Below are 11,774 nucleotides of genomic sequence, written 5' to 3' on the forward strand. Positions count from 1 at the left end.
CTGCCAGGATCATACACTGAGTATACGGCTTGAAGAGAACCACGCTTCCAGCCAGTCTTATCCACTTTACAGGAAGAGATACTAGGAAAGAATCATGTCAGAAAAACAAATTCCTGATTACTTTATTCATGTGTGAGATCCTCAGGAGGCCAGTCAGGACACAGTGCCCCAGAAATGCACTATTTTCTGTGCAAGTATTCAGAGTACAAAGGATACCCTCTGTACTCTGAATATATAAGGATATAAGGAAATAATGTGGACCTAAAGAAAACAATGTGAAAGGAGTCAGTGAGCTTACTTTCCATAGAAACTGGGAGGATACTCACTTTTTATCCCACCCTTACACACCGCAGAAACAATCAGACTTTTGGTTCTTAAAACAGAGACAATTAATGAATTTATTAGTACACAAAAAGAGTACAGGAGACTAGGTAAAGGAATTAGTACAAAAGTAACAAAGCAGAATAACAACAGATGAAATTTAAAAGTGAAGTATGAAGAAACATGTTTCAAAGACTGTTGAAGACAACTCAGCCACAAACGGGTTTTCAATTAGTTGTTACCTACTGGAGGAATGATTTCAAAGTAAGTGCAGAATCCTGCCTTTTGCTCTGCCTCTAGTACTATTTAGAAGAGACTGATGTTAAGCTGCAGAGAAGACAGAATATTATGTTATTTCATAATCCCTGTGTATCTTGCATTTAGTTTTGTTCAGCACATTTCAGAAGTAGCAAAAAAGGCAAAAAAAAAGTCTGGAAAAGAGAAAAAAATATTAAAAATGTGGGGTTAGTTATGCCCAAGAAAGACTTGCGAAATCTGAACTTAATTTTGGGGAAAAAACAAAACCCAAAACCAAACCAAACAAAAACCCACCACACAAACAAACAAACACCACAAGCAAACACACAAACAAAACAAAACCCAAAAAACCTATAAGCTATAACTTAGCAATGAGTACATTTACAATAGAGTTTCATCAGTCATTTGTATCATGTATCTGTGAGCTCCTGAATGCAAAAAGCTTTGGGACTTTTTGTTTGGTTGAATTGATCAGACAAAAGAAGAAACTTAGAAAGTATGCTTCAATTTACCTGTTTAGTTTTCTGCTTGGAATATGATGAAGGCAAAGATCTTAGTATTTTTATAAAAGACTTAGAGCACATCCCAGCAGCATAAGAAAAGCATCTGCTAGTAGTTTGGAATAAGTGTTCTCAGTGCTCTCAGACTTCATGCTGTACAATAATAAGCTCATCCTTGGTAGTTTCTAGTGTCTGCAAAGCATCCAGCATTGATCATTGTCACAAACAGCGCTAAATGCCTCATCTGCTCTTATATAACACCTGACACCTTCCTAAAGTCATATGTAAAAACAGGCAGACAGTGAAGCTGTGATGTTAAAGCCCGACTCTAAAACTACCAGCCCTGCAATTACAAAAAGTCTCGAAAACTTGACACAACAGGCAGCAAAAATAGTATATGATCTCTGCAGGGAAGAATCCCACCTCTTCACTGCCAGAAACATCCCATGGGTGCTATCACTTGCAGCAGTGATTTCCTCTCAGTGAAGGCAACCTATGCATCTATGAATCATGAACATGTTCTTATGGCTTAGTAAGGCTTCATATTCAACTGCTCCTCCTGCTGCTATGCACAGAACCCTCACAGCTCTGCAGAGAACTGGGTATATACTTAGAAGCATTAAGCCTGCCATAGCATACAAGTTTTAGATGGAAGAACAGAGCTAAATTTGCCAGTCTATGGCGTTATTTCTACTTACATTATAAACAGTTTCTACTTTGAAAATCCTCAGGTAAGCAAAGCTTTCATTTTTTAAGACTCTCATCTGAATAGTGAGGCCATGCAAGTGCTCTTGTTTCATGAAAGGTTCTCCAGTCTGGCCTACAGTTTAACTGTGGAGGTGTTAGAAGATTACATTAGATTAGCATACCATCATTACATAAGGAAGCCCAGCCATACAAATCTCTTTACAAAAGCAGTCTTAATTTGGAGCTTTTCTCAATTCTAAGTTGACGTTTGGAGACTAATTTGACAATATATTCATTAAAGTGGCTGCAGAAGTACTTCCTCCTCTAGGGTTTGGATTATTCGGAAGCTAATGTCCCAACTGATCATGTAATTGAGAGGACAGTATTCTTTCACTCCCACAGATACACAAAGCAAAGGTATTACCACAGTAGGTAACTGTCATCCCCTCCAAACAGGATATAGCTGAAATTCTTCTGTTTGATTCATTAGAAAGAAAAATATGTTTTTTTTTAATTTGAAAATGTGGTATGTTTGGGAATGGTTTTAAATTTAAAGAGGGAGATTTAGATTAGATATTAGGAAGAAATTCTTTACTATGAGGTGGTGAGACACTGGCACAAGTTGCCCAGTGAAGTTGTGAATGCTCCATCCCTGGCAGTGTTCAAGTCCAGGTTGGATGGGGCTTGGAGCAACCTGCTATAGTGGAAGGTGCCCCTGCCCATGACAGGGGGTTGGAACTGGATGAGCTTTAAGGTCCTTTCCAACCCAAAACATTCTGTGATTCTATGATTCCGTGCCTCCTAAAAATAGAAATTGAGGCCAGTAGAAATTACTGGTCTCATAGCGTGTTTTCTTGTCAGATGGAATCATATTCAGACAATGCCCAAGGACATTTATTATACCTCTGCTATGTTAAGCTTTCCAGTAAAAATAGCAAAGAGACTAGATTTCAAGTTAAAAACACAACAGATTTAATAAACAGATACCCTTTAATTTGTTGTTCAAGTCTTGAGCCCTTAAAGTTCTTTTCCAAAAGCAACAAAACTATGTTTTTAAGAAAAGCTGAACTTCTGGCAAATTGCTAGGTCCTGAATCTTTCAGATGTGAAAGTCCTTGTGAGTTAATTTGATTAACTTTGGCCTTGAGTCCAGAAATGGTCTTCTTTTAAATTATTATCTTGAATCACCTGTCTTTTTAGCCTACTTTCACTACAGGCACTGGCTTATAAGGATTCAGAATGAGTTTTCTGACAGTAAAATAGAAGTTGAGGCAGTCCTATCCTAGGAAAACTCTTGATACTTGCAAGTCCTTTTTTGCTATTCCCCACTTCTCTGCAAATTACCTGACGTCATGCATTTATGTTTTGTACTTGCTACTCCTCTATACTCATTCAAGAAGATGCCCCTGTTGTGTTACTTGCCTCAAACCATGATCAAAGAAGTTGTTCCCCACACTTCTATCTTATAGTGATGTCCAAGGCCTCATTATACTCTTCTGTGAGTCTACAGGTAACTAGACATCTGACAGACCACAAGCAGCTCCTAGAACAAATGATTGAGCAGGGTATTCCAGCATCTCAACACAGAAAAGACAGGCACTGAGTCAATATGCTGAGCTGGAGGTCTAAGTTGACAAAGAGTGACTCTGAACCCTGGATTGTCTTATCTATCCAGCTCCCCACCAGCCAGATGCTGGGAATGGCAGAGACCTTTTCCTACACCAGTCTTGGACACACCTCACCATAAAAGAAATGGCTGCCAAATCAATCTACATACCTGTGTCATAAATCCACAGTGTCAAATAAAGGACAAAGTACTTTGCATTTTTACACCTGGTAAATTCATTAGTAAATTTATCAGTAAGTCATGGCATTATAAAGGTTGTGTGAGTGATTCAGCCATGAAGTATTCTGGCAACCTCCCAGCTGCTAGCTCTGGCTGGATTGGCTGGTGTCTCTCTGCCTGTGCTCCCTGTCAGTTTTTTGGTGCTTATTGCAATGGTGAGCAGCATTGCCTCACCCTGGGCATAACTGGAGTCTACAGAAATATCCTGGCCATGCAATCCTCAGCCTCTCTCTTCACCTGAAACCTCTTACAGTAGGATATCCTGTCACTTTCCCCTAGTGTCAAGTAGTTGCATCCACAGCCCTACAAAACCCTCTCCAAAACCACAGCTCTGCCTTCATCTGCTAAGATCAAATCCTTCAATGGCCACTCTGCACTCTGGGGTGCAGAAAATACTTCTATATCCCACTCCCAAATATTTAATCTTCATAGAACACGCATGTGATGATGCTGCAGCAGTTCTTTTTAATTTGAGAATAGCTTTCATATTTTCAATAACAACAAATATGCATTGAATGCAATCCACATATTAAAAAACTTAAGTCATGATGTTGTCAGAGACAACTGCACAAAGCATAAATATGTTGCCACAGGATATTACTACTAACAGAGCTTAAAATAAAACCAAGACTTGCTTGATGAAAGAGTTACACAAAAAGTAGATGCTGTGCATAAATTTAGCTTTCTCTTAAGAAGGAGCCTAATACACAGTGGTACTGCAGCACCTCAGAGACTCTGCCTTTCCAGCTGTTTCAAGCAGTAGCACATTTAACCTTTCTGTCTTAGACTGTATAAAACACAGCAAACAGAAGAGATTAGAGGCACACCATTCATCAGGCATTTTTATTCACTCTTCAGTTTATAATGTTTCCATCTGTGTTCCCATTTGGATGAGCAGGTTCCTGTCTTCCATCCAAATGCCCTGTTAAAAGACATGAATAACATAAAGCCATCTGTACATTCCAAATGAACAGACTTGCACTGTTATTGTGTTGAAAAGTAACCCTCAAAGCATACGTTTGCCACTACAGAGTATTTTTGAAGGGTGCTAGCATCAAGAACTTTTCACCACCAGCCTAGAATCACTCTTTCATGTTGATAAACCAGGCTTTGAAAAGTTATGGTGAAATACACGTTTCTCTCGAACAATTTCATAGGCATAAAAGAAAAAAGAAGTGCAGGTCTTCTGGACAGCCTCAGTATAATTCAGAAACTACAATGGTGCAAATTAGTACTATCTTGTGATGAGGTAAGATTTATGACTCAGATCATAACTCAAGCTTTTTCTTAAAACCAGCTCACACTGCTGTGACTGCAGCACAAATCAGGGACTTATCAACACCAGCACAGTTAGCTGATAACTAGTAACAGCTCAAGCTTTGGCTCACTTCCCTAGAGTAAGAGGATGAAAAGAGGCCAAGGCACTCAAGCACCTAATCCCTGATGATTTCGACACAAGAAATAGGTTCTGAGGTATTTGTCAAAGACCAAACAAGAAATTTACCACATAACAGAGGAAATAAACCCAAAACACGTGCTCCTGAGTTACAGTCTAGGCCCTTAACAAGGCCATCTTCTTGTATCTGCAGTGTACCTTTTAAAGAGAAATTGCCCGCTCTTTTGCCATGTTTCCTTTCATGTTGGACTTTGCACATTTATTTTTCCTTCCTTCAGGACATGAAGCAAAAATAAATTACATAGCAGTAATTCTGACTGCAAAATAACTACTGTTCCAGCGTGTAATGGTCTGAGGTAGTAAAAAGACAAAAGCTTTTCAGGTGTAACCACAGTGAATAACTGAAGGACTAAAATATGAACCTTCTAGGCAAACCACACCAAGTCTAATGAATGTTAATACATGTAGGAAAATCACAGAGCGTTGAAAATGAGCCCTGGGTCATTTTAGTTTGTTCCAGCGATTCAAATCCACAAAGCCAGAAAAGCCCTGACTTTGAATTTAGCATTGCCTCTGGAAGTCCCACAACATACTGTGTGCCACAGGGGAAGTCATACAACACATACAGGATTCACACATATATACACTACAGATGTTTATATGTAGCAAAGAAAGGTAAAATTTCACTATTTGTCTGTCCTAACAACCACAGAATGTTTCAAGAAGTCGAATACAGAGCGTCTTGAACAACACCCTCTTTCTTGCACCTTCTATTTATAGACCAGTTCTTAGCGCTGTCTTGCTCCAGATTCACACTTAGTAAAGCCCAAACAGGCTAAAACAAGAAGTCAAGTCCTCTCCACTCAAGATACTTCTTAGTGGTGAAAACACATCTTCTAAACTAGTGTATTTTCAGATCAAGCAGAACCTCTGCTTCCACTAACAATACAGTCTGCAAACCCACAAATACATTTGTATCATTCACACCTCCATGGAAGGGTATTCCACCATGCCTGCTGGCGCTCACTCACACAGCAGACATCTGCATGGTCAGGCGTGGAAAAGCAAACAGTTTGCTTTACAGGCTGATTGTTAGTACACTGATCTTCAGTGCTGAAAGCCATTCCGCTGTCTGGAATTCAGACGCAGTTTTCAACAACAGCTTCCTGGAGAAAAATTAATGTAACATAGCTACAGTGTCCCTCCACGTGCATCAGAAAGGTTAACCATGAAGCTCAGCATGCAATGCTCAGTATGAAGCCTATCTACTTGGAAGGCAAAACCCAGCAGAAATCAAGAGAGCTACAGAAGCTTGAAGTCTGTCTTCTGTGAAGAAAGGGAAAACATTTGAACGGCTGTCAGTGCCCATCAGTCCACAGCAAATGCTTAAAGAAGCTTAAGAATTTACACTGCTATAATTTCTTAAAGCAGCTTAAAAGGCACTTTCAGCTCCTTCCTCTTAAGGATAAGAGACCGGGGTCTTATCACAGGTCTTGGTATTAGTTACATACATCTGACTCCTAGAATCATACAAGACATGGAAGCCTTACTAAATAAAATTACAGTCCTTACAATCATGGTAGAAAGTCTGAAAACGTGAGTGAAGTGCACCATGAAGGCCAAACGGGGAACAAAAGAAACAGTGAATGCCTTTAGTTTTTAAACTGGTATCTGTCCATTCAACCTCGTGATTCCAGGAGTCTGAAAGGATTTGAGATCTGAGTTGAGCAACAGCTGGAGCCATCAGATGCCCACTTAAAGCGCTTCCATTGCACACTCACTCACTCCCCATGAAGTACAGGCAGTTAGGTGTGTATCATAAGAAATTGGTTTTATTGTGGTAAGTGCACTGTTAAGAAGATTACAGACATGTGAAAGTTGAGGAGTGGATTAGCATTTTATATATACCTGGTGAAATGTTTCACAAACGTTTATGTCATGGTCAGGACACTGTGTGCACTGGAAAAAACACAAACTAGAAGTAACAATTTAATGGACATCTCTATGAATTGCCTGCAGAATTGTGCCACCCTCTGATGGGGTTTCACCCTCTCCTCATTCCCCCTTCCTTCACGTTGGCACCTGAGGTGAGGCAGCTACAGGAAGCCACTTAAACCCGCTCTAGTACAGCACAGGCGCACACAGGGAACTGAAGTATTTTAAGTGCCGGAGCGTGGGAGATGCTCGCAGTGCTACTGCCCGCAGCTGAGGCAAACAGCTCACTTCTCTTCCCCACTGGGTATGTGTCACCACACGAGGCCCTGCTACCGGGCGGGGCAGAGCTCTCCTCGGCACCCCTCAAGCGGACCCCCTCCCTCCCCTCCGCAGCTGCCACACTCAACAGGGGGGAACGGCGCCACGCCTCCCGATTACGTCACGGCCCAGGCCCCGCCCACAGCGCCGCCATGCGGCCATGCGAACCGCGCTCTGCAGCCGCAGTCCTTCCGCGGCCCCGCGCGACCTTTGCTTCGCCTACCGCTCTGCGCATGCGTCCAGAGCCCGCCCGCTCCCGCCCGCCCCATCGTCTTTCTGCGTACCAGCTTTACGTCTGACGTCATGCCGTAGGGAGTTCGCCGGTCGCAACCTACCCCGCTAGCGAGCAGCGCCGTGACGTCATTTAGTGGACGGGTGCTGTAACCAATCAGAGGCCCACAGGCCGGCACTCGATTGGTTGTCACGCCGGGAGGGGTGGGCGGAGTGCCGGCTTAGCTTGGTTGCGGCAACACCGGGTTACATAGGGGGAGTACGGCGTGTCCTTGGGCTCAGACGCCGGACGGTACCGGAGTTACCCAGGTTGCGGTCACCGCCGTGAGCGCAGCGTCAGAGAGGCGGCCGGTCAGGCAGGTGCGGGTAGTAGCTGGCGGGACAGGCCCGGGTCGGCCCCGGGCTCGACTCGATGGTCTGGGTCCGGATGCGGGCTTATACCTGGCGCGAGGCCTCAACGGAACCGTTATGTGGGAGCGGGGCGGTGGGGCAGCCGGGCGAGAGGGCTGAGGGACGGGACGGGGCGGGCGGTGCTTTCCTCTGTCCTCAGAGGTCGATTCCCGCCTGCGTGGGCCGAGGCGAGGGAGCCTGGGGCCGCGGCCTAAGGAGGCGTCCGGGGCGCGGCGCGCGGCGGAAGGTCACCGCGAGGCCCAATGGCCGCGCCGCGGGAGCCTGCGGCCGGGGCGCCGGAGGAGCGCGGTGGGAACCCGGCCTGCCTGGGCTCTGCCGGCTGGGGGTGACGCGGAGGGGCCCGCCCAGCGCGCCCTTGGGAGAGGCGGCAGCCGCCGCCCGGGTGCCGTGCCAGGGGCCCGCCGCTCGCTTGGAGGGTGCCCCGGGGCCGGGAGCTGACTTCCCGCTTCAAGGTCAGGTTCCGCGGGGTTGAGTCAGGCCGAGAGGTGCGGGTGCCCTTGGGAGCTGTCGCCGCACCACGTGCAGATAACGGCGCCGGTGGCGGGTGTTCGGGGGCATGCGGGCCCGAGGCGGGGGGAGCCGGGCGGCGTTGTGCTTGCCCCCGGCCCCTTCCGAGCAGGGGTCCCGGTGCGTTTTTTCAGCAGGAGAAACGCGTGAACGGCCTTGACCCTTTATCCAAGGTTGGTTGTGACTGGGAAACTTCCCTGTTACAGATACACAGGCTATATGTGGAAGTCGTGTTTAACGTACACTTCAGCAATTATCTCCTTGCTGTTTAAGTGCCGTGGGGCAGTTACATTGGCGGGGGGGAAGCTTTTCCTGCTCTTAAAGCATGTTTATCGCCTTGGTGCTTTTTACATAGTCTAATGAATCAGTGCTAATCTTCACACCCAGGAGCTAAAGCTTGTGGATAGAAAGTGTGCTGGAGAATTACTAGGCTGGAGGGCCATACATACCATTTTATAGACTATTAGGATGCTTTTAAAGTTCCTGTTGAATAGGTGACCTTGAAATTGCAACACTGACCTCCGTGTGTATTCTTGGTTTAGTGCTGAAAATGGGAGATATTGAGAAGGGCAAGAAGATCTTTGTCCAGAAATGTTCCCAGTGCCATACAGTTGAAAAGGGAGGCAAGCATAAGACTGGACCCAACCTGAATGGCATATTTGGACGCAAGACTGGGCAAGCTGAGGGCTTCTCTTACACGGATGCTAACAAAAATAAAGGTAAACTTAAGAGCTGCTCTTCTGAATCACTGGGGACAAAAATGCTCAATTCTTGGTGATACTTTCTGAAGCCTGACGAAAAGTGAAATAACATGGAGTACAAGAACATAAATGTTTGTGATTTTAAAGTCATTAATTATCCTTTTTTAATTCTCTCTAGGTATCACCTGGGGTGAGGATACTCTGATGGAGTATTTGGAAAATCCAAAGAAGTACATCCCAGGAACAAAAATGATTTTTGCTGGTATTAAGAAGAAGTCTGAGAGAGCAGACTTAATAGCATACCTCAAAAGTGCCACAAAGTAAAAGTTATCTGCTGCCTTATTTATTTCACAAGGGAGATGGTTATGGAAGTGTCTGTGATGAGTTTGGTTTTTAAACTTTCTATTTTTACATATACTGTGTCTAACCTTAAAATCTGTCTCGCCCATCAGATGACATGCTTATGGTGGGTCACTGAAGTACACTCTTGGCAGCCATTAACTTAATGGAAACTATGTAATTGGGTTGATTTAAATGACGATAATGTTCAGGCATTCTTGATCATAGAATTAAAAAAATGTATATAAATAAACATTTCCTGCCTCTTCATTGTTTTAAAAAAGTATATAAATAATCAAATGAACACTTGTCAACAGCATAATAGCTTTGACAAGCCCAGCTACTTCAGGGTGGTTTTTGGCATCTTCCACCATACATCTTCTGTTACATTACTTTAAAGATTACAAAAAAACCAAACCCCAAACTGAACAAAGCAACAAAAACTTTAAAAAACCCCAACAAATAAATCACCCCAAGATAATATTTTTCTAAACTTAATCAGTGCTAAGTGTTGTGGTATATATTAATCTGTCTAAAGCTTGCACTAAGAATGCATTTCATCTGACTTAAGTACTATTTGTGAAATGGCAATTGTGCCCAGCCACTTTTCTTTTATCTAGGGGAAGCATGTTACCTAATTTATCCAGGCTGACAGCTGCATGCACCAGTAGAGTACATCTCCCCTTCAGAAACAGCTACAGTTTTGAAATGTGACTGAAGCCCCTTTGTTCAGTAAATCTTCCAAAACAGCCATTCTTAGCGGAATGAGTAGAACAAGAAAGCATCGTTAGTGCTAAAGACCAAGCTGAGTGTAATTAAATCTTCTTAAACCAGCATAAATGCTCACTTAAAGTCTATTGTTACAGGCAATTTCACATGAAGGGGTGCCAGAAAAATGTGCTGGTATACTGAAGGTAAAGTCTTTATCCATGCCTGGCTGTAGCCAATGTCATTACTTCTGAAGGTTCTGTTTTGCACAGTGTAAAGTGGTATTTTTAATGTTTTAACTGCATTTTTTTTCATACCAAGTGAATTGTTCAGATGAATGTATTTACTGTGTACCGACAGTAAGACATAACTCAGAGCAATCAGTACTGTAAAATTAAAAAAATAAAAGTTGTTTGCTGTATGTGTCTGAAATTCAGTGAAAAATGGGGAATGTAGACAGAAGTTTGGGCATCTAGCTTTCCATCACTAGGAAACGAGACAAGCAGAAGCTCAGCATGAAGAGAAGTATGGAGTTGGTGTGAGTACTTAACACACATGGCAAAGCGAGAAAGTATTTTGCACTAGAATGAGCAAAGCTGAGCTCTTTCACTGGTTTTCTCTTTAACAGCACTTTTGCTGTGTTTCCTGAGTGCGACAGGGCAGAAAACTCAAAAGTAGCCTGAAAGCTGTAGCTGTGCTGTATGATTGCCTGAGTTTGAGTCATAACAATTTAGAATGTTGTGATTAATAGCTGAGGTTCAAAGGGCTGTTATGCAGAATTAACGAGTGAAAAGAATTAATGTTTCAGTGAGCAATGAAACAAGTTTCAATGATTGCTAACCGTGTGTGTTGTGATTTTCTACCTAATACACAAGCAGAGTTCTTGCAGACTTAGTATTAACCAGCAGCTCTGCTAAAGCTTGTTAAGAGATAAACTTCAAACTGTAGTAGGATACTACTGTTCCAGTTTTCAGAAGTGCCATAACACCTTTATGGCTTTGCAGAACTTAGTTTTCACTGTGCCAAGTTCCTGGTGGAGCAGTCCTCCGAATGTAACCTTGCCTGGCTCTGCAGTCCTCTGAAACGATTGGGTGGATTGCATGGAGAGAGTTGTGATGCTTTCTGCTCTGCCAGCACCTTTATGAGTTGAAAAAGGACTGTGTAATATCCAAGCTGCTCTTGCCTAGTTGAGCTGGAGAAGAAACAGGCTGTAGAGAAGAGGATTTTGCAGTAAGGTGGCATTTAATTTTGTACAGGCAACAATTTGCAAACAGGAAGTTATCCATCAGCAGAAAAACGTAGGAGAAAGCAGAGTGGCCCTTTGCCCAAAGTAAGCAGAGGACACAGTTCAGCTTGGCTTGCTCTGTCTACCTCAGAGACCTCAGTGCCAAGACTAGTGCAGCTGATACATACCACTGAAGATGGAGAAAATGGAATTCTTAAATTCTGTCCTGGGGATGCATCTTTACATTTCAGGGAAGAGACCCTTCTGACCTTCAAGATTTCATCTTAACTACAATTACAGCCCTAGACAGCAACAGCTTAAAAGATTTTTTTGTAGTAGATAGCTAGCAGCCATTTACCACTGGACAAACACAACAGTATATTCTACTCATA

General features: G+C 43.4%; 1 protein-coding gene across 1 annotated transcript; it reads left to right on the plus strand.

Annotated features, from left to right (window-relative positions):
- Nucleotides 1-7,702: 7,702 nt before the first annotated feature.
- Nucleotides 7,703-9,696, plus strand: LOC133219773 (cytochrome c). Its single transcript, XM_061367291.1, has 3 exons — nucleotides 7,703-7,851; nucleotides 8,952-9,128; nucleotides 9,289-9,696. The coding sequence occupies exons 2-3, from the start codon at nucleotides 8,960-8,962 to the stop codon at nucleotides 9,432-9,434; spliced, it is 315 nt and encodes a 104-aa protein (XP_061223275.1). The 5' UTR covers nucleotides 7,703-7,851; nucleotides 8,952-8,959; the 3' UTR covers nucleotides 9,435-9,696.
- Nucleotides 9,697-11,774: the final 2,078 nt, after the last annotated feature.

Source organism: Neopsephotus bourkii, unplaced genomic scaffold (assembly GCF_033783945.1).
Source record: "Neopsephotus bourkii isolate Nb327-2 ecotype Australia unplaced genomic scaffold, CSIRO-AGI_Nbou_v1 NB_1375, whole genome shotgun sequence".
In the NCBI taxonomy this organism is placed as follows: domain Eukaryota; kingdom Metazoa; phylum Chordata; class Aves; order Psittaciformes; family Psittacidae; genus Neopsephotus; species Neopsephotus bourkii.

What these genes read in the sequence shown, in the direction of transcription:
- LOC133219773 (XM_061367291.1), top strand. Translation starts at nt 8,960, where the DNA reads ATGGGAGATATTGAGAAGGGCAAGAAGATCTTTGTCCAGAAATGTTCC. An exon ending in GGATGCTAACAAAAATAAAG is followed by an intron (nt 9,129 to 9,288) that starts GTAAACTTAAGA and finishes AATTCTCTCTAG; the next exon opens with GTATCACCTGGGGTGAGGAT.